General features: G+C 39.0%; 1 protein-coding gene across 1 annotated transcript in view; it reads left to right on the forward strand.

Annotated features, from left to right (window-relative positions):
* The first annotated feature begins 243 nt into the window (after nt 1–243).
* The window catches only part of CATSPER3 (cation channel sperm associated 3), a 29,668-nt gene continuing 6,184 nt past the window's right edge, over nt 244–23,727 (forward strand). Inside the window, exons 1-2 of the mRNA XM_052643564.1 lie at nt 244–344; nt 2,302–2,455. Coding sequence (XP_052499524.1) covers nt 244–344; nt 2,302–2,455 — 255 coding nt within the window. The remainder of the gene's footprint in view (nt 345–2,301; nt 2,456–23,727) is intronic.

The following is a 23,727-nucleotide window of genomic DNA, read 5'->3' on the forward strand; positions in this document are numbered from 1 at the left end:
TGAACAGAGGTGCTTGGTCTCCTTGGAAAGAGAGGATCTGTGGTTAAAACAGTGGGGAGTTCTCCCCTACAGGGGCCTGCTGGCTAGTAACATACTGGGCTGTGAAGAGTGACCTCATAAAGCAAGGATTCCCTCTGTGGACCCTTCTCTGTGGCCTTGTGGAATATAGATGTGAGGAGATTCCTAAGCAGAGATTTTCTGTTGGATGGTTAAAGCAAGGAATAAAGATTGAAAATTTGGAAAATGTCTCAGCACTTTTATCACCAGGACCACGCAAGAATCCTTTCTGACTCACTGTTCGAGAATGCGTCACATATGTTCTATGAGAAATTATGGAAATTTCAGTAAATATTCTTTATTTCTCTTGCTTAACAAGTATGCAGATGGCAGTGTTGGGGGCTCTTAGCCTCTTTTCATAGGCACTCTTCCACTTCCCAAACTGAGGGATTCATCCTGGATAATCTGATTTCTCTGACTGGTGAGGTTGTTGAAGTCTCGGCCAAACAATTTTCTGAGCTTTACTGTCACAGTTGGTTGGTTAATCAGATATTCAGTCACACTCTTATTTGACCTGTAGACCAAATGACTACTTTGTTCCATCTTTTCATTTTTTGTTCAATACTGTGTTAGATAATTTGAAGGCTTTTTTTTTTTTTTGGTAATAGACATGATCTCAAATCAGATAATGGAAATTATACATTTTATTTTTATAGGTTATAGAAGTATATACATTCTATTTTTTTTTTTTTTACTGTGTGAAACTGTTCATTTCTTACATGAAAAAAAATTGGAACAACACAATATAAACAGGAAAAAAGAATTACCTATAACTTTACCATCAATAGGCAGACACTGGCAACATTTTGGCATATTTCATGTTGAATTTTTTTTCTACCTGCTTTGCACAGTTGAGATAATTTTAAGTAGAGAATTTTTATATTGTGTTGTTTCTATGTTTTGCTATCCAGTGGGTCATAAACATTTTTTCTTAAATCATGAAAAATACGTAGACATGTTGTGGTATCTGTGCAATATTCCATTAGCTGGATGTGCCATAGTTTACTCAACCTGTCTTCTTTTGGTTAGACTTTTAAATTGTATCCAAGTTCTTATTACAGCAAATAATGGTGAGATAATCACATTAGGCTAAAGTCACTGTTTCCATTTCCAATTGTATTCTCTTGGGGTAGATTCCTTGGGTCTGAGGATATGAACACAACTAATGTTTTCAGAAAAATTGGTCAGTTTACATTCCCCTGGAAGTTTATGAGAATGTTCCATCATTTTGTGCTCTTGCCAGCATTAAATATTATCAAGTTTAAGTCTTCACTAATTTCATAAGCAAAATTAATGGTTTTACTTAATTTGCACCTCCTCGATTAGTAGTGCCACTGAACATTCTAGGGAGGGGGACTTCATTACCATTGTTTTTCGTTCATGAATTGATTATGTGTTTGCCCCTTTTTTCTTAGAGTGGTCAGTTTTTTAAATCATTGATTTGTAAGTGCTTGTATGGTTGATTATTTGATAAGCAGTTTTCCCTACTAGACTGACTGTATATAGTTTTACTTCACCTTATATCTCAAGGGCCTACTGTATTGCCTGGCATATAGTAATCATCCAGTAAAAACTTGTTGAGTGAATAAATGAGTGAGTTGAATAGTAGTTACTGAAAATTTTGAGCCACCATAGCTCAGTTGGTAAAGAATCCACCTGCAATGCAGAAGACCCCAGTTCGATTCCTGGGTCAGGAAAATCCCCTGGAGAAGGGATAGGCTATCCACTCCAGTATTTTTGGGCTTCCCTTGTGGCTCAGCTGGTAAAGAATCCACCTGCAATGCAGGAGACCTGGCTTCAATCCCTGGGTTGGTAAGATCCCCTGGAGAAGGGAAAGGCTACCCACTCCAGTATTCTGGCCTGGAGAATTCCATGGACGGTATAGTCCATGGGGTTGCAAAGAGTTGGACACAACTGAGCAACTTTCGCTTTCACTGAAAAGTTGTTGAATGAGTAAAGGAAGATTATGCTTTGTTTGAGAAGGAGTGGTAATCTTTTTTTTTCCATAAGTCTAGAGAGAATGAACTGAGTTAACTGAGTGGGGACAGACCCTCCCATTGATTGTCATACATATTGCAGTGGTCATCTAGTCAGTATTTCATTGCAAATCTGAAGTATAGATATAGTTTAGATTTATAGTCACAGAAGGGGGAAAGCAGACCCTAGTTCCTAAAAACGTGAGCATCATTTGGGGATCTAGCTCTGTTGCGAGATAATCACACCTTTTATTCAACTTTTTGACAGGAGGAAAGATACTCAGTTTCAGGCATTTGTGAAGAAAGTCATAATGAGTCATCTCTTTAAGATAATTATGATTAGCACCATCTCAATGAATGCCTTTTTTATGGTCTTGTGGACTGATTATAAAACAAGATACAACTTGTTCAGACTTTTTGAGGTAAGCAGACAAAATGGGTCTATTTCCTTCTGTTTTCTTTCTGAAACTATTCTAAGATTCTTAAGACATTTTGTTCAAAAAGTTTTCTATAGAAAAATTCTAAGGACTATTAAAATATACCTTAAAATCTGAGAAGATGGTGGCAGCAGTAGTAGCAGCATTTACATCAAAACTAGTTAACAAGAGGGACCTCCCTCACTGTCCAGTGTTTAAGACTGCACACTTCCTGTGCAAGGAATGTGGGTTTGATCCCTGGTCAAGGAACTAAGATCTCACATGGTACGCAATGTGACCAAAAAACCAAAACAAAAACAACAGCAACAACAAAAACTAGTTGCAAGAGATCCTTACCAAGAACCACACTCCATAGTATTAGCATCTGTAGCAGAGGAAACAGAGGGAAGTCAGTAAGTATTGAATAGAAGTTGATATCAGAGAGTGTGTTGCCTAATCTATTACTCGTGGGGTAACACAAGAGGTTCCTGCTTTTAAAACTGACCGTCCAAGGCTACTTTCAAGGTTAGAGTTCCATAGTTATGGGAAATATTGGAAGTGGAGTGAAAATTGAGTAGGTAAAAGACCCAGAGAAAGGAAGAGAGGTTCAGATAAAATTGGAAAAGGGAAATAGAACCAGGAAACCTCAAAAATCAAGCTATCATGTGTCAAATCAAGAATAGATATTTTAAGTTAGAATCACACTTTCTCCTAAAAGTTCAGGAAAATTAATTTCATATAAAAAAGTATAGTAGAAAAATATTGTGGTAAAATCCCATATAAAATTATAAGAACAAAAGAACAAAGTGGAGAATAATATCACTACAGATAATGAAAGCCCACAACAAAAACATGTTCACAAAACAGATAAAACCTGTACTATTTCAGAGCAAGGTAAATTTTTACAAAAGTGATATTAGGAAAGAAAAGAGTGAAGTGATAGAACTCAGAAAAGAATTAGAAATAAAATCATTTAAAAAATAAAGACCAAATTAGACTAAGAGCAATTAAATACAGCAGATAAGGACTTAGACATACAGGATTAAATGGGAGAAATAAAATTTTTATTTTATTTTTAAAATAAATCAGTAATTTTAAATTAAAAATCAGTAATAAATGAAGAGATTAAAAAGAATTCAAGAGAAAATGATGAACATTGAAGATTGGGGAAAAACGATCCCACTTAAGGATAATAGGAATCTCTGAATGTGAAATAGAAACAGAAGCAAAGTAATGAAACAGAATAAACACTCAAATGTAAAAATCAAAGAAAAGTTATCTGAAATAAAAGAATTGAAACTATATATTGAAAGAGTACTCATTGTATATTGATAATATAGACTTAACAAACACCAGAACACATTCTAGTGAAAGAATACGAAGGAATCCCTTTGGCTTCCCTGGTAGCTCAGCTAGTAAAGAATATGCCTGCAAATGCTGGAGACTCCAGTTCAATTCCTCGGTTGGGAAGATCCCCTGGAAGAGGGATAGGCTATCCACTCCAGTATTCTTGGGCTTCGCTGGTGGCTCAGCTGGTGAAGACTCTGTCTGCAACGCAAGAGACCTGGGTTGGATCCCTGGGTTGGGAAGATACCCTGGAGAAAGGAACAGCTACCCACTCCAGTATTCTGGCCTGGAGAATTCCATGGACTGTATAGTCCGTGGGGTCACAAAGAGTCGGACACGACTGAGCAGCTTTCACTTTCGCTTTGAAGGAAAGAGGTGTGGGGGAAATTGTTAGCATGTTAGCTAAGAGGCTTATAAAGAAAAGAAAATTATTATTAAACTCTGCTGTGGTAATGGTTTATGCTGAATGAAAATGGGGCTTCCCCAGTGGCTCAGTGGTAAAGAATCCGCCTGGCAATTCAGGAGACATGGATCCGACCCCTGGTCTGAGAAGATCCTGCATGCTGTGGGGTAACTAAGCCCGTGCACGTGTTCTAGAGCCCAGGAATCACAATTACTGAGCCCATGCTCCTCAACTGCTGAAGCCCTCCTGTGGCTCCACAACAAGAGAGGCCACCGCAATGAGACAACTGTGCTGTGATGAAGGGTAGTGCCTGCTCTCCACCACCAGAGAGAAGCCTGCACAGCAGTGAGCACCCCGCACAGCCGAAAAAAGAAAAGAAAACGGGGCAAAACAGTCAAGATGCTTTAGGGAAGAAAATGTGAGCCAAGAATCCTAGATCCAGCAGAACTGACTTTCAAGTTTAAAGGGCAGAGACAAACTGTCATCAACATGAAAAAATCTTGACTAATACTGCTCCCATGAGCCCTTTCTTAGGAACCTATTTAATAAGGTATAAGTTTCAGCCAACTAAAATTATTAAAGAAGTATCAACATTGGAAAGGCAATGAACAGTAAAATATGTTTTTATTTATAGAACTAATCATAATTATGGGTTAACAAGCAGAGAATATATTACAAATGAATATATACTCTGACAAGATATAGTATTGATTAAAATGGGGAAGAATGGGAGAGTCAATGCAAAATTTTAAACCATTTGTCAGAGATCAACTTTCTGGAGATGCTCTTAGTATTACTCTGAGACTGTTGTGTGTGTAACACAGGATAAAGCAGATGAGTAATTGTCGGACAGTTTAATTCTGTTATCCTCAGTATTCTTGAGAACCAGGTTACTCATGGAAGAAAGGAAATATGATTATAATATAGACAATGTAAAACCCTGTAGTTTTGCATTTAAATTGGAAGTATCAATATAAATTCCTAAGATATTTTATCATTATCCATTGAGAAACCTAGAACACTGACCAACTTAACAATTATGCATCCTTAGTGCCCATAATGTGGTGTTGAAATACTGTTTATCACCAGAAGGAGCTAGGGATTCTTTGAGACATGGTTGATTGCAGGTTTAGGCCTGAAACTATACCAAATGAGCTCAGAATATCTTGTACACATAGCAAGGAAGCTATCAAAGATTACTGTGAGTAAAGGTCACTCAGTTGTGTCTGACTCTGCAACCCCATAGACTGTACAGTTCATGGAATTCTCCAGGCCAGAATACTGGAGTGGGTAGCCTTTCCCTTCTCCAGGGAATCTTTCCAACCCAGGGATAGAACCCAGGTCTCCTGTGTTGCAGGCAGATTCTTTACCAGCTGAGCCACAAGGTAAGCCCAAGAATGCTGGAGTGGATAGCCTATCCCTTCTCCAAGAGATCTTTCTGACCCAGGAATCAAACTGGGGTCTCCTGCATTGCAGGTGGATTCTTTACCAACTGAGCTATCAGGGAAGCCCAAAGATTACTGGGGTCATGTCAAAAGGACTCAGGAGACAACTTGATGAGACTCCTGCTGGCTAAAGATGGGACTCCTTGAGCTTCAATAAGGATAATAATTACAGTGGATTTTTAAACTCACCAAATAATCTGTAAGTTTACAATGATACAAAAAAAGCTGATGGGTCACTTTTGGAAGGTGATACCTGGTGGCTCAGCAGTAAAGGATTGGCCTGCAGTACAGGAGACATAAGAGATGCAGGTTCGATCCATGGGTCAGGAAGATCCCTGAGGACATGGCAACCTACTCCAGTATTATTGCCTGGGAAATCCCATGGACAGAGGAGCCTTTCCACGGGGTCGCAAGGAGTTGGACATGACTGAAGTGACTAAGAACAGCAGCACAGGGAACTGATACTTTATGTCAGAAACTGTTAAATTAGGGGAAGGAATCAAGCTTTTCTGACCTTTCTTATATGAGTTGTATTATTGCATAACAACATAGTAGATAAGGGAAGCATCTCTTTATAGAAATGTCCCAGTTACTAAAAATAAATGATAGAATTAAAATATCAGTTTTTCAACCGTGAGTGAATTACAGGATTTAGGCATTTTGAGCATTAGTGATCGCTTCCCTCATAAAAAGAGAGACAGCCAGACATTTTTTTTGCCTCCTATAAAAGAACAGAACCTGTCATCTTACCAAAAAGATCAAACCTGGGACTTCTTTGGTGGCCCAGTGGCTAAGCCTCTGCACTCCCAGTGCAAGAGACATGGGATTGATCCCTGGTCAGGGAACTAAATCCCACCTGCTGTAACTAAAGACCCTGCATGCCACAACGAGGATCAAAGATCCCACATGCTGCAACTAAGACCTGGCACAGCCAGATAAATAAATAATAAAAATAAACGTTAAAAGATCAGATCTGAATCTGATCAAGTCGTTTCAGCTAGCATCCTATTTCTGGGAAATAGAGGACAGAAGAATATAAGTGTGCAGTCAGCACAATTCCAGATGATGAAATTCTACAAGTCAAGTTGCCTGGTTTCTTCAACAAATAAACTTTAAGGAAAGGAAGAAAAAAGTGAATAGGAGACTTAAAAGGCATATCAAATTTTGAGAAAGCTTTTAGTAAAAAAAAGTATTCTAGGAATGCACACGTGAGTTTCTATCTATGGAGACATGCAGGAAAGCGATCTCTATAAATACAGGGACAATGGTTGATTTGGGGGAAAGGGTGGGAGTTGTGGTTGGGATGGAGCATGTGGAGAGGCTTCTGGGACAGCTGGCAAGGTTCTAACTCTGGGCTTAGGTGGTAGTTACAGGCGTGTTAGCTTTGGAACAATCCATTAGGCTATGTATTTGTGTGGTTCTATATGTGTATTTTATTCTACAATAAAAAAAGATTGAAGAGGTACTTTTATCTTCATTTATGGTCAATGGCAAATTTCATTCTTGGTAATGAAAAGGTTTAACATCAACAGAATGTGGTGTCAGAGGTGGTGGAGGTGATGGAATATCCTAATCAGTGTCTTAAAGGTGCAGTGTCCACTTGGCACAACTTCTGTGAATGTGTTGGTATGGCAGTACATTCCACACCATCATCCCACAGAGTTTGGTCACGGATTGTAGAGCATCATGTCAAGTATAGGGCTTGGGTAAGGATCGGGGAAGAGATGAGTTGAGGGATCTGAATTCCTCTGATTGTTCTCCAGAAGCCACAATGATTATTAAACATGCTTCGGTAGTGATCTTTGTTTGTAAGCCTAAGGGAGTTCTGTGCTGTGGAAAGGAGGCAGACTTACACAGATTTGGGTTCAAGCCCTAGCTTTACTACTGTCTCACTAGATGTGAGAATTTGGGCAAGTTGGTTAACCTCTATGTGGTTCAGCTACATTTGTAAAATAGTATTAACACACACCTTCCAGGGTGGCTATTGAGATAACTGGAAATAATATGTATGAAAGCCCCTGGTTATCTATAAAACTGAGAAATTATTAACAGTCTTAGGGATCCCAGTGAAGATATGAGGAAAGCACGGAGAAGGCCCTGATCTGTTACCTCAAACTAATCTTGAGATTCTGTGCAAGCAGCAAATAAATGTTAAGGCAGGGTTGTAAACTTCTGAGGCATTAAATACATGCCCCAACATACAGAGCCCCTTGGCAAGGCTGGGAGACTTAGGGATTTCAGGAATTTAAGGAATACTCTGTTCATTTATTAGCAGACCATTAAGATAACTGAGCAGAGAATTTGGTGGCCACACATGACAAAGTCATGTAGAATTAGTGCAGGAAAGTCTCTTAAAAAAACAGCAACAACAACAAAGCCCTAGGAAGAGGGGGAATACCTGATTTCCACAGTTTCCAATATTATATGGTTAAAAATGTTCAATTTCCAACCAAAAAAAGAAAAAAAAATTGTGATACATGCAGAGAACAAGAAAGTATGGTCTCTACACAAGAAAAAAAGTAAACAATAGAAACTCACCCCAAGGACGCCCATCTGTTGGACTTACTAGACAAAGATTTTAATTGGCTGCTATGTTCAAAGAGCTAGGGAAAAAACCCACATCTAAAGAACTAAATGAAAGTATGAGCAATGTCTCACCAAAAAGAGAATATGAGTAAAGAGAAATTATTAAAAAGAGCCAAATAGAAATCCTGTAGTTGAAAAGTACAATAATTGAAATGAAAATTCCCTGGAGGAATTCAACAGCAAGTCTGAGGTAGTGAAAGAAAGAACTAAAGAGCAGAAAAACAGGTCAATTGAGATTTCCAGTATGAGGAACAGAAAGCAAAATGAATGAATAAAAATGAGCAGAAACCTATGATACACCATCAGACATACAAACATGCATGCAATTGCTGTCACAGAAGGAGAGGAGAGAAAGGTAGAATATGTGAAGACATAATGGCCCCAAACTCCCCGAATTTCATGAAAAACAATCTGAACATCAAAAACAATCAACAAACTCCAATGGGATAAACTCAGAGATCCACCTAGACACACTGTAAACAAATTATTGAAAGACAAGGACAAAGGGAGAATTTGAGACCATCCTGGAGGAGTGATTCATTGCATACAAAGTATCCTCAATAAAATGAGTAGTTGACTTTTCATCCACAACTACAGTTGCCAGAACGCAAAGGATGTCATATTCAGAGTGCTTTAAAGAAGACTATCAAACTAGAATTCAAAATCTAGCAAAAACTGTTCTTCAAAAATGTAGACACGTGATGCCAGCGAAAAGGCAGAGTAGGTAGCTTCAAAAATCCATCTGTTCACAGAAACAATTAAAAAGGAGACAAAACTGTCAGGACTCCAGAAAAGAGCCAAAAGTTTACAGAAACTGAGTGGACATTGAGTCAAGAAGAAGTGAAGTGAAGTGAAGTTGCTCAGTCGTGTCCGACTCTTTGTGACCCCATGGACTGTAGCCTGCCAGGCTCCTCTGTCCATGAGATTCTCCAGGCAAGAATACTGGAGTGGGTTGCCATTTCCTTCTCCAGGGGATCTTCCCAACCCAGGGATTGAACCTGGGTCTCCCACATTGCAGGCAGACGCTTTATCCTCTGAGCCACAAGGGAAGCTAAATAGAAAGAAAGTCAAGAAAGGGGAACTCTAAAAAGATAGTAGGAAAACTTTGCAGCATTTTTACTTGCCTTTGGCCCTATCCCTCTTCATCAAGGTGATGGTCCTGAAGATGGCAGCTGGTGTTCCCAGAGTGGGACCTTGGCCCCCCTGGGTCTAGAAAGAACAGAGAAGATTTTTGTTCATAAAGAATTGTGTTTGTCTATTTTGGCCTATCAGAGGGCTCTCTGAAGGACTGGTCCGAAGCTATTTTCTTTGTTTTGCTTAACCTGGAATTTTTTTAGGGCAGAAAGTGGCTATGCATTGGGCATTTCTCAAAACCATTGAAAAGCAAGTGACTGATCCACTGCTCCCTGGAGCTAAAATATAGCACTTGAAGCAAACAATAGGCATGTTGAAAGCCTGAGAGGAAAATCCAGGGAGAGAGATGCTTTGGAAAAAGAGAGCATTGTCTGCCATACATGTCCAGGGCAGGACACATGCTTAGGAAAGACCTGAGAAGATACCAGGCTTGCACTGTAACTGAGCTTTGGGCTCAGCACAAACTCAAAATTAACACTCAGTTTCAGTTGTAAGTGGGCCGGCTCAACATGGAAGGAGCTCCTTAACAAAGAGGCCATTTGCAAAGACGAGGAGAGTTTTTCTTCTCCCTCTTTCTCTTAGTCCTTTTCCTTCTTTCATTCCTTCCTTTCTCTTTCTTTCCTTCTCTCTTTTTTCTTCCCTTTTTCCCCTCTTTTTTTCCCTGAGTCATCTAAGAAAACCTCTGTTTAAAGACTAATTGACCAGAAACTAAAGAAGAAGAGACTTCAGAAGTCATGCATTACAAAGAATATGGTCTTTACAAAAGTCACTGAACAGACAGCTACTATCCATGGAAAGCAACAAACCCAACCATAAGGAGAGGAAAGAATTTGATTTCCAGAGTTACCACATTGTAAATTTTTAAACGTCCAGTTTTCAAAAAGATATCCTCTTACACAGGAGAAGTAAACAGAAGCTGTCCCTGAGGACACACCAGACAAAGATTTTAAGTCAACTTTGTAAAATATGCTCAGAGAGCTAAAGGAATTCACAGGCAAAAAGCTGAATGTAATTAGGAGGACAATGTTTCAGCAAATAGAATATGTCAATAAAGATAAATTATAAAAAGAAATGAAACACAAATTTTGGAACTGTAAAGTATAATAATTAAAAAATTCACCAGGAAGATCAAGGGTAGATTTGAGCAGCCAAAAGAAATAATCAGTGAACTTGAAGTCAAATCAGCTGGACTTAGCCAGCCTAAGGAACAGAAAGAGAAAAGAATGATGAAAAATGAACAGTCTTAAGAGACATGTGGGACACCATAAAGCATATTAGCATTCACACCGTAGGAGTTCCAGAAGGAGAGGAGAGAAAGAGGAAGAAGGAATAGTTTATGAAATAGTGGCCCCAAAGTTTACAAATTTGATAAAGAATATGTCAAGAATCTTAGTGAACTCTGAGGAGAAACAAAGAGATCCACACTGAGACACATTGTAATCAGCTATCAAAAGTCAAAGACAGAGAAATCTGAAAGCAGCAAGACAGAAGCACCTTGTTGCATACAAAGAGTCCTCAATAAGATTAGCAGCTGATCTCTCCTCGGAAACTGTGAGGAGAGAAGGCAGTGAAATGATATGTTTAAAGTACTGAAAGAAGAATATTGTCAACCAATAATTCTATATCCAGCAAAACTATCCTCCAAAAAAAATGAAGAAGAAATTAAGATTTTTCCAGGTAAACAAAACCTGAGAGAATTTGCTTCTGGTAGACCTGCTCTACAAGAGTTGCTAAAGATAGTCCTTTAGGTGAAAATGAAATTAGACAGTAACTTAACACATAATTGACCAGGGGATTTTTGCAGAAACATAAGGTCCATCTAGTCAAGGCTATGGTTTTTCCAGTGGTCATGTATGGATGTGAGAGTTGGACTGTGAAGAAGGCTGAGTGCTGAAGAATTGATGCTTTTGAACTGTGGTGCTGGAGAAGACTCTTGAGAGTCCCTTGGACTGCAAGGAGATCCAACCAGTCCATTCTGAAGATCAACCCTGGGATTTCTTTGGAAGGAATGATGCTGAAGCTGAAACTCCAGTACTTTGGCCACCTCATGAGAAGAGTTGACTCATTGGAAAAGACTGTGATGCTGGGAGGGATTGGGGGCAGGAGAAGAAGGTGACGACCGAGGATGAGATGGCTGGATGGCATCACTGACTCGATGGATGCGAGTCTGAGCGAACTCCAGGAGATGGTGATGGACAGGGAGGCCTGGCGTGCTGCGATTCATGGGGTCGCAAAGAGTCAGACACGACTGAGCTACTGAACTGAACTGAACTGAATGCCTACGGTGTTAATATGTCTCTGGTCAATAATGTGTTAAGCCCTATGATGAAATAAAGGGCAGTGATAAATGTAACTGCATAGGTAAATATGAAATCCAGTATTGTATTTTGGGTTTGAAAACAAACTCCTCTCTTTTTCTATATGGTTCAAAATAATTATAGACAGATAATGGGCATGCACTATATTTAGGTGTGTTTTGTCATGAAGTGGAGGAGGGATGGAATTTATAGGAACAAAATTGTTAATGTACTATTGAAGCTAAGGTTGTATTAATTAAAGATGGATTGTTGGGACTTCCCTGGCGGTCCAGTGGCTAAGACTCCACGCTCCCAGTGCAGAGGACCTGGGTTCTATTCCTGCTTAGAAAACTAGATCCTACATGCTGCAACTAAGAGCTGGCATGCAAGAAGTAAAAAATTCTGCATGCTGCAGCAAAGATAGAAGATTAAGACCTGGTGCAGCCAAATGAATGAATGAATAAATAAATGGATTGTTTTAAATTTAAGAGGTCAGTTGTAATCTCGAGGGTAACCACCAAAAAACTAACTTTAAAAATGCAGAGAAAGAAGTGAGAAAAGAACCAAAATGATACACTACAAAAAAATCAAACACCAGAGAGAGCAGTAGTGGAGGAACTGAAGGACAAAAAAGATGTGACTTATGTAAAACAAATAGCAAAATGGAGAAATATTTTCTTTCTTATCAGTACTTTAAATAAGTGAAGCTCTCCAATTAAGATAGAATTGATTCTAGAAAAAAAAATCCAAATATATGCTGTCACTTGAGATTCAAAGATACAAATAGATTGAAAATGAAAAATGAAAGAAGTTACTACATGCAAATAGAAACCAAAGGAGAGTTAGGTTGGATATACTCATATCACACAAAAAAAGACATTAAAGAAAGCTGTTACAAGAGACAAAGGGGGGTATTATATATTGACAATAGAGTCAGTTCGTCAAGAAGATATAATAGTTTTCTCAAGTACACATGAAGCATTTACCAGGATAGACCACATATTAGGCAACAAAACAAGTCTCAGTAAATTAAAAAATATTGAAATCATATACATTATCTTTCCTGACAGTTATGGAATGAAACTAAAAATCAACAAAAGCAGGAAAACTGAAAAATCTCCAAATATATGAAAATTAAGCCACAAACTATTAAATAATAGGTCAAAGAAGAAATTACAAAGGCATTTAGAAAATACTTTAAGACAAATGAACATGAAAATAAAGCATAATGAAACTTGTAGGTTGCAACAGAAGCAGTACTCAGAGCAATATTTATACCTGTAAATGTCTGCATTATAACAAAAGAAAGATCTCAGATTAATAACCTAATTTTACACCCTAAGGAACTGGAAAGAGAACAAACTAAACTCAAAGCTAGCTGAAGAAAAGAAGTGAAAAAGGTTAGAATGGACTTCCCTGGTGGCTCAGTGGTAAACAGTTCACCTGCCAGTGCAGGAGACATGGGTTTGATCCCTGATCTGGGAAGATCCCACATGCCACAGGACAACTAAGCCCACTGAGCCTGTGCTTGGGAGCTGCAGCTAGTGAGCCCATGCTCCGCAGCTTCTGAAGCCTGCATGCCTTAGAGCCTGTGCTTTGCAACAAGAGAAGCCAGTGCAGTGAGCAACTCACCCTGCAGCTAGAGAGTAGCCCCCACAACTGGAGAAAAGCCCGCACAGCAACAAAGACCCAGTGCAGCCACACACACACAAGAAAAGACTGGCAAGACTCAAGTCCAGGGAGGCTGCATGCATTCTTTAGTAATAATAAGATTAGAGTGTGAAACAAAATAGAGAATAGAGAGATAACAGAGAAAAGTCAATAACATAAAAGATTAAAGTTCAGTTCTCTGAAGAGATCCACAAAACTCATAAGCTTTTAGCTAGACTGACTAAAAATAAGAAGACTCAAATTAATAATGAGAGAAATGAAAAGCTGGGACGTTACTACTGACGTTATAGAAATAAAACGTTTAATATGAGAATACTGTGAAGACTTTGTACACCAATGAATTAGATAATCTAGATGAAATGGAAAAAATCCTAGAAACATATCACCTACCAAACTGATTTAAGAAGAAATAGAAAACAGATATACTGAAACAGACCTATAAATAAAGAGGTTGGATCACTAATCAAAAGCCTCGCAGCAAAGAAATGCCCAGAACTGGATGGCTTTGGTGGTTAATTTTACTCTGCATTTAAAAAACAACAAGCACCAATCCTTCTCAGACTCTTCCAAAAGTAGGAGAAGAGGGAATATTTCTGAATTCATTCCATGAGGCCAGCATTACCCTGAGATCAAAGCCAAAAACATCACAAGAAATAAAGAGACCAACATCCCTACAAATATAGATGCATTAATCCTCAAGATATATCTGAGCCCAGAAATGTACTTAAAAAGGTTATATGCCACGACTAAGTGGAATTTATCCCAGGAGTGCAACGGTGGTTCAGCTCGGGAAAAGCGATGCATGTAATACATCAGTAGAGTGAAGGAAACAAAATTACCTCAGTAGATAACTGAAGAAGCATTTGACGAAATTCAACACCCTTTCGTGGTTAAAAAAACAAACAAACTAGAAATGGAAAGGAAATTTCTTAATTTGATAATGGGTAATTATGAAGAAATCCCACAGCTAACATAATACTCAGTGGTAAAAGACTGAAAATCTTTCCTTTGAGATTAAGAACAAGACAAATGCCTGTTTTCACCGTTATTCAACATTGCACTGAAAGTTCTAGCCAGAGCAGTTAGGCAAGAAAAAGAACTGAAAGTTGTCCAAATTGGAAAGGAAGAACCAAAATTACCTAAATTTGACTTGATCTTATATATAGAAAATTCTAAAGAATACATCCATACACAAACTCAACTATTAGAGCTATTAAATGAATTCAGTAAAGTTGCAGGATACAAGATTAACAACCAAAATTTGTTGTATTTCTGTACACTAATAGGAACACTATGAAAAGGAAATTAAGAAAATTCCATTTACAATAGCATTCAAAATAATAAAATACCTAGGAGTAAATTTAGCCAAGGAGATGAGAGATGTATAAATTGAAAATTATAAAACATTGCTAAAAGAAATTAAAACCTAAATAAAAAATGTAACGGCATCCTATATTCATGGATTAAAAAACTTATTAAGAGGACTATCCAAAGTGAACTACAAATTCAGTTCAATTCCTATCAAAATTTCAATGGCCTTTTAAAAAAAGAGATTGAAAACCAGATTCTTAAATCCATATGACTGTGAATAGCCAAGAAAACATTGAAAATGAAGAACAAAAGTTGGAGAATTTGCATTTTCTGACTTCAGAAACTTTCTCTGTTGGCTTCTTCGCTAAGTTGTGTCTGACTCTTGCAACCCCATGGACTGTAGCCCACCACGCTCCTATATCCATGGGATTTTCCAAGCAGGAATACTGGAGTAGGTTGCCATTTCCCTCTCTAGGAGATCTTCCGGACCCAGTAATAGAACTGAGTCTCCTGCATTGCAGGAGGATTCTTCACTGAATGAGCTATGAGGGAAGCCCCTAAAAAACTTTCTACAGAGATATAATAATGAAAAGAGTGTGGTACTCACAGGACAGATACAGACCTATAGAATAGAGTTGACATTCTAGAAATAAATCCAAATACCTATGGCCAATTGACTCTTGACAAGGGTGCCACAATCTTTCAGGGGGAGGAAAATAATCTCTTCACCAAATGATGGGGGGGACAACTTGCTATCTACATGCAAAAGCTGTGAGCTGTCATTCACGGTGCTGGTCGTCGGGTTGGAAAGAAGCAGCACAATGGTGTAGGTTATGGAACTGTCCGCAGACTGCTCTGGGCGTCATTTACCAGATAAAGAATCCTTCTGAATACATTTTCTGGAAAGATAAGCTGCTGGTTCTATTGCTGAAACAGAAATGCCATTCCCATATTTTCTGTCATGTTGAAAGCAATGAAACATTTTTATCATGATTAGCATCAAATTTATGAAATAAAATGATATGGAAATAGAAAGCATCTATTTAAGAAGAAGCTATGAGCCATGCCGTGTAGGGCCACTCAAGACGGATGGGTCATGGTAGACAGTTCTGACAAGGTCCGCTGGAGAAGGGAATGGCAAACTACTGCAGTATTCTTGCCTTGAGAACCCCAAACAGTATGGAAAGGCAAAAAGATAGGACACTGAAAGATGAACTCCCCAGGTCGGTAGGTGCCCTATATGCTACTGGAGATCAGTGGAGAGATAACAGAAAGAAAAGAGACGGAGCCAAAGTGAAAACAATGCCCAGTTATGGATGTGCTGGTGATGGAAGTAAAGTCCGATGCTGTAAAGAACAATATTGCATAGGAACCTGGAATGTTAGGTCCATAAATCAAGGTAAATTGGAGGTGGTGAAACAGGAGGTGGCAAGAGTGAACATCGACATTTTAGGAATCAGCAAACTATAATGGACTGGAATGGGCGAATTTAACTCAGATGACCATTATATCTACTACCGTGAGCAAGAATCCCTTAGAAGAAATGGAGTCGCCATCATAGTCAACAAAAGAGTCCAAAATGCAGTACTTGGGTGCAGTCTCAAAAATGACAGAATGATCTCTGTTCATTTCTAAGGAAAACCATTCAATATCATGGTAATCCAAGTCTATGCCCCAACTGGTAATGCTGAAGAAGCTGAAGCTGAATGGTTCTGTGAAGACCTATAAGGCCTTCTAGAACTAACACCCAAAAAAAGATGTCCTTTTCATTATGGGGGACTGGAATGCAAAAGTAGGAAGTCAAGAGAGACCTGGAGTAACAGGCAAATTTGGCCTTGGAGCACAAAATGAAGCAGGGCAAAGGGTAACAGAATTTTGCCAAGAATACCCAAATCAGATTGATTATATACTTTGCAGCCAAAGATGGAGAAGCTCTGTATAGTCAGCAAAAACAAGGCTGGGAGCTGACTGTAGCTCAGATCATGAACTTCTTGTTGCCAAATTCAGACTTAAATTGAAGAAAGAAGGGAAAACCATTAGACCATTCAGGTATGACCTAAATCAAATCCCTTAAGATTATACAGTGGAAGTGACAAATAGATTCAAGGAATTAGATCTGATAGAGTGCCTGAAGGACTATGGACGGAGGTTTGGGACATTGTACAGGAGGCAGTGATCAAGACCATCCCCAAGAAAAAGAAATGCAAAAAGGCAAAATGGTTGTCTGAGGAGGCCTTACAAACAGGTGAGAAAAGAAGAGAATCAAAAGGGAAAGGAGAAAAGGAAAGATACCCATCTGAATGCAACTGTATAGGCCATGGGGTCACAAAGAGTCAGACACGACTGAGCAAACTTCACTTCAAAGAATAGCAAGGAGACATAGGAAAGCCTTCCTCAGTGATCAATGCAAAGAAATAGAGGAAAACAATAGAGTGGGAAAGATTTAAGATCTCTTCAAGAAAATTAGTGATACCAAGGGACCATTTCATGGAAAGATGGGCACAAAAAAGGATAGAAATGGATGGTATGGACCTAACAGAAGCAGAAGAGGTGGCAAGAATACACAGAAGAATTATAAGAAAAAAATTTTAATGATCCAGATAACTACAATGGTGTGATCACTCACCTAGAGCCAGACATCCTGGAATGTGAAGTCAAGTGGGCCTTAGGAAGCATCACTACAAACAAAGCTAGTGGAGGTGATAGAATTCCAGTTGAGCTATTTCAAATCCTAAAAGATGATGCTGTTAAAATGCTTCACTCAATATGAAAGCAAATTTGCAAAACTCAGCTGTGGCCACAGGACTGGAAAAGATCAGTTTTCATTCCAGTCCCAAAGAAAAGCAATGCCAAAGAGTGCTCAAACTACCGCACAATTGTACACTTCTTCAGTTCAGTTCAGTTCAATTGCTCAGTCGTGTCTGACTCTTTGCGACCCCATGAATCATGCCAGGCCTCCTTGTCCATCACCATCTCCTGGAGTCTACCCAAACTCATGTCCATCGAGTCGGTGATGCCATCCAGCCATCTCATCCTCTGTCGTCCCCTTCTCCTCCTGCCCACAATCCCTCCCAGCATCAGGGTCTTTTCCAATGAGTCAGCTCTTCACATGAGGTGGCCAAAGTACTGGAGTTTCAGCTTCAGCTTCAGTCCTTCCACCGAACACCCAGGACTGATCTCTTTTAGGATGGACTGGTTGGATCTCCTTGCAGTCCAAGGGACTCTCAAGAGTCTTCTCCAACACCACAGTTCAAAAGCATCAATTCTTTGGCGCTCAGCTTTTTTCATAGTCCAACTCTCACATCCATATATGACCACTGGAAAAACCATAGATCAGTGGAGAAATAACTCCAGAAAGAATGAAGGGATGGAGCCAAAGTAAAAACAATACCCAGATGTGGATGTGACTGGTGATAGAAGCAAGGTCCAATACTGTAAATAGCAATATTGCATAGGAACCTGGAATGTTAGGTCCATGAATCAAGGCAAACTGGAAGTGGTCAAACAGGAGATGGCAAGAGTGAACATTGACATTCTAGGAATCAGAGAACTAAAATGGACTGGAATGGGTGAATTTAACTCAGATGACCATTATATCTACTACTGTTTACTCCTCTTTCATGCTAGCAAAGTAATGGTCAAAATTTTCTAAGCCAGACTTCAGCAGTATATGAACTGTGAACTTCCAGATGTTCAAGCTGGATTTAGAAAAGGCAGAGGAAGCAGAGATCAAATTGCCAACATCCACTGGATCATGGAAAAAGCAAGAGAGTTCCAGAAAAACATCGATTTCTGCTTTATTGACTACATCAGAGCCTTTGACTGTGTGTATCACAACAAACTGTGGAAAATTCTTCAAGAAAAGGAAATACAAGACCACCTGACCTGCCTCCTGAGAAATCTGTATGCAGGTCAAGAAGCAACAGTTAGAACTGGACATGGAACAACAGACTGGTTCCAAATTGGGAAAGGAGTACATCAAAGCTGTATATTGTCACCCTGCTTATTTAACTTATATGCAGAATACATCATGGCAAATGCCAGGCTGGATGATGCATGAACTAGAATTAAGATTGCCTGGAAAAATATCAATAACCTCAGATACACAGATGACACCACCCTTATGGCAGAAAGTGAAGAAGAACTAAAGAGCCTCTTGATGAAAGTGAAAAAGGAGAGTAAACAAGTTGGCTTAAATCTCAACATTCAAAACTAAGATCATGACATCTGGTCCCATCACTTCATGGCAAATGGATGGGGAGACAATGGAAGCAGTGAGAGACTTTATGTTGGGGGCTCCAAAATCACTGCAGATGGTGGCTGCAGCCATGAGATTATGACACTTGTTCCTTGGAAGAAAAGCTATGACCAACCTAGACAGCATATTAAAAAGCAGAGACATTACTTTTCCAACAAAGGTCCATCTCATCAAAGTTATGGTTTTTCCAGTAGTTGGGTATGGATGTGAGAGTTGGACTATAAAGAAAGGTGAGTGCCAAAAAATTGATGCTTTTGAACTGTGGTGTTGGAGAAGACTCTTGAGACTCCCTTGGACTGCAAGGAGATCTAACCAGTCTGTCCTAAAGAAAATCAGGCCTGAATATTCATTGGAAGGACTGATGCTGAAGCTGAAGCTCCAATATTTTGGCCACTTGGTATGAAGAACTGACTCATTGGAAAAGACCCTGATGCTGGGAAAGATTGAGGGCAAGAGGAGAAGGGGATGACAGAGGATGAGATGGTTGGATGGCATCATTGACTTGATGGACATGTGTTTGAGCAAGCTCCGGGAGTTGGTGATGGACAGGGAAGCTTGGTGTGCTGCAGTCCATGGCGTTGCAAAGAGTCAGACATGACTGAGCGACTGAACTGTACTGTTCCTTGGAAGGAAAGCTATGACAAACCTAGACAATGTATTCAAAAGCAGAGATATCATTTTGCTGACAAAATTCCAGGTATGGTTTTTCCAGTAGTCATGTACAGATGTGAGAGTTGGAACATAATGAAGGCTGAGTGCCGAAGAATTGATGCTTTTGAACTGTGGTGCTGGAGAAGACTCTTGAGAGACCCTTGGACTGCAGAAAGATCAAACCAGTTAATCCCTAGTCAACCCTGAATATTCAGTGGAAGGACTGATGCTGAAGCTGAAGCTGAAGCTCTAATACTTTTGCCACCTGCTGGGAAGAGCTGACTCACTTGAAAAGACTCTGATGCTGGGAAATATTGCAGGCAAAAGGAGAAGGGGCAACAGAGGATGAGATGGTTGGATAGGATCACTGACTCAATGGACATGAGTTTGAGCAGACTCCGAAAAGTGAAGGACGGGGAAGCCTGGAGTGCTGCAGTCCATAGGGTAGCAGAGTCAGATACAACTTAGCGACTGAACAACATTGTAAATAATCTAAAAATGTTTTAAAGTATGTGGGGAGAATATGTATAGCTTATATGCAGATACCATGCCATATTTTATAAGGGACTTGAGCATCCTTGGATTTTTTTATCTGTGGGATAGTCCTGGAACCAGTCCCCTGGGAATACTAAGGGACGACTTAGTATAACCTTCATGCCAAAACTACACAATGACAAAATGAAAAAGGAAAATTATGCCCAATATCATGAACTTGGACATTATAATCCCAAACAGAATATTAGGAAACTGAAGTTTTAAAAATATATGAAGAAGGTAATATATAACATTGCCAAGTTGGGCTTTTCCAGGAATGCAAGTATTAGAAAAATCTAGGTATTTTATTAACTAGCTTAAAATACTAAAGGAGAAAAAAGTCCAATAAAATCACTTTAAGAGATGCATAAAACAGTTTATCTTGAGTACCTTTCATGATAAAAATTTATCACACTAGGGATAGAAAGGATTTGTTTTAAAGTAATTAAGAGTACCTATGAAAAACCTATATCAAAGTTCACACTCAATGGTGAAATTATAACAGCATTTTTTTAAAAGCTGTAGTCCAGTTATTCTTGACAAGATTTGTATCAGTGTCTTAGCCAATGTATAATACAAGGAAAAGGAATAAAAAAAATTAAGAATTAGAAAGAAAGTTTTAAAAGACTGTAATTATTCACAGGTGTTATGATTTCTGCATAGAAATCCCCAAAGAATCTGGAATAAATATAAAGTTAATACAATTAATAAGTTAATAAAAAATAAAGCCCAGAAAATTTGGTAGATATATGATTAAGAAATAAAATATATTTAATATATCAGCAACAAAAGACACAGCACTTCTTATAAGATACAGAAAGTGTTAGAGGCAAATCTAATAAAAGTATTGTGAGGTTTTTAAAGAGAAAGAAATATATAAAGGTTATTAAAGAAGATGTAGAGAAATGGAAGGATATATTAGATCATGCATAGAAAGACTCAGTTTCTTCAAGATGCAGTCTCCCCCGGTTAAACTATATAATATCAGTGCAGTTCCAATAAGAAATCTGGCAGGATTTTTTTATGGGTTGCCAAAAGCCAATGCTAAAATTGAGATGGAAGAATGAAAGAAAGGGAAACCAAGATGGTTTTTAAAGTGAAAAGGGGAGAAGTCTTTCTGTAAGGCTTTCTGTAAGGCCTTCTGTAAGGCCTGTTAGTAACTAAGCAGGATGAAATGCATGAATAGACAACACAGATAGACAAATAGGCCAGTGGAACAGGACAGAGCACTCAGAATCAGCCCGGGCTTGGATGAAAACCTGGCCCCTGACAGATGGCCCTGCAGATGAGTGGTGGAAGACAGCTTCTTCATTAAACAGTACCTATGCAGGAAAACACTCCAGTTGAATCTCTCCCTTCCAGCATACACAGCTAAAGACCTAACTTGAAAAGTGAAACTTCAAAATGTTTAGAAGAAAATATAGAAGATTTATATGATCTCAGGAGGGAAAGGAATTTTAAGGTATGAAATATATAAGCAATGAAGAAAAAGTTTGGTTAATTTGATTCCATTAAAACTTTAAACTTGTGTTCATCAGAAGATCATTAAAGAGGTGAAAAGATAAGTCAGTGTAGGAGAAGCTATTTGAAACACATGTAGCAGGTCCAGCAAAAAATCGGGACAAATTGGGAACAACGGGTGATCAGGCAGAGGGTGACTACTATGAGGGTCTGGGAGAAATCACTCCAAGGCCAGTTGGTAATCTATATCTCGATGTACAGGTAATACACATAGATGGTAAATAAGATAGTAGTAAATATCATTTGATCACCGATTGAGGCAGATCAGAATCACCAGGCACAGCAGAATCTTAGCAAACAGGAGAATTCCCTTTTGGGTGCTCCAGCAGCTGGGAGCCCGGGGGGTGCTCAGAACTGGTGTGGTGTGGGCAGGAGTCCCTGGGGACATGGAGGATCTATTCATAGGTTCAAGGACACTGTACTCCCAACCATCTTGCCTATGCACTGGCTGAGAGGAGGGCCCAGGGGCATAGGACCTCAAGTCTGCTTTTTAAGTGGCCCTGTATTTTTGCTCAAACTTTTTGTGCTTTTATAGGTAAAAAATTACAAAGAAGCTGAATATCACCCAATGGGTAACTAGATTTAAAAAATTATAATATTTTCATAAGTGGAATTGCTAAATAGTGGGTAGACTCTAAACTAGGTTTACATATGTCAACATGGATGAATCTTATAATTTTAAATAAAAAAAATTTCCCAAAGGATACTTTAGTATATATGCAATTTATGTAGTATATGAAAGATGCAGAACCATACCATACACTTTTAGGGATACATATGTGGTAAAAGTATAAAATATATGAGCAAGGCATACTCCAGATTTGAAATAGGCTTGCTTTTGTGGAAAGGGAAGGGGATTTGATCAATGTTCTGCCTGTAATGGTAATATTTTATTTCTTAAGCTAAATGGTAGTATATGGTTGTTCATTATATTATTCTTTTACATCTTTTTGTGTATCTAAATGTTTCATTGTAGTTAACAAACATAAAAGTGTATGTAAATGGTTGCCATGTGGAGACCACAAATATAAGTGTACAGGACAAATAACACCACCAGAGGCCCTTATGTAATCCAAATGGATAGTTGTGGCTTGAGCTATAATTTCCAGTGATAGCATCTGACATATTTAAAAGGTGGTGTATCTCAAAACCTTTTCTATTTCCCTCTAGAAACTCTTTCTAGCCTCCCCCCTTCAACCCACCCCAAACTCATCTCAGTTAAAGGCATCAGCATTTACCCAGTTGCTCTGTGTGAGGAATCTTCCGTGCCTTCTGTACATCCCTGAGTCCATCAGAAAGTCCTGTCATCACTGCTTACAGAATACATCTGGAATCTGTCCTCTTCTCTTCAGCCCCGCACTGTCCCCCAGTCCAGTGCAATCTAACCCAGTCTCTTGCCTGAGTGATGCTAGAATTAATTCTTCTACTGTCTATCATCTCCATCCTAACTTGCCTCCCAGTCGCTATTCCCGCCAGTTTCCCCACACTGTCATTTCCATGGAGATCTCTTAAAACTGTAAATCAGTTCACATCACTTCCTTGCTCAAGCTCCAAGGCTGAGGTTGAAGTTCACAGCCTTCCCCAGGCCTGCCAGGCCCTCCCTACACAGTTGGCCTCTCCACCTTCATCTGCTCTGCTTGCCCCTTTCTGTTCCAGCCACTCTGGCTCTGCCATTCCTTTCTCACTTTAGGACGCTTGTGGCACACCCCTGGGAAGTATTCTCCTAGATTTTGTTATGGCTGCATTCCTGGCTTTAGCAAGGCCTCCACTCTGCACCTTTTCTAAGTAGCTGTCATGACCGCCCCTCCCCACCTGACCAGTCCCTTTCTCCCTTGTGGCCATTTCACTTTCCTTCCTGTGTGATGGTGTATATGTATTTGTCTAAACCTTCATTTCTGTCTCTCCTACTAGACTGTCAGTTTCATAGGGGCTGGACATTTTCTGTCTCATTCATTGTTGTGTTTCTTTACGATAAGAAAAAACTTAGATGCCTCAAAAAGTGCGTTTTGGTAAAATAAAATCCCCTGGAATTGTTCATACATAAGAAGAATTTGAATAAGGTTGTTTCATAAGGTGTAACAGTTGAAAATAAGCAGAATATTCTTCAGAAGCAGATTAGT

The sequence above is a fragment of the Budorcas taxicolor genome, chromosome 7 (genome assembly GCF_023091745.1).
Source record: "Budorcas taxicolor isolate Tak-1 chromosome 7, Takin1.1, whole genome shotgun sequence".
Lineage (NCBI taxonomy): Eukaryota > Metazoa > Chordata > Mammalia > Artiodactyla > Bovidae > Budorcas > Budorcas taxicolor.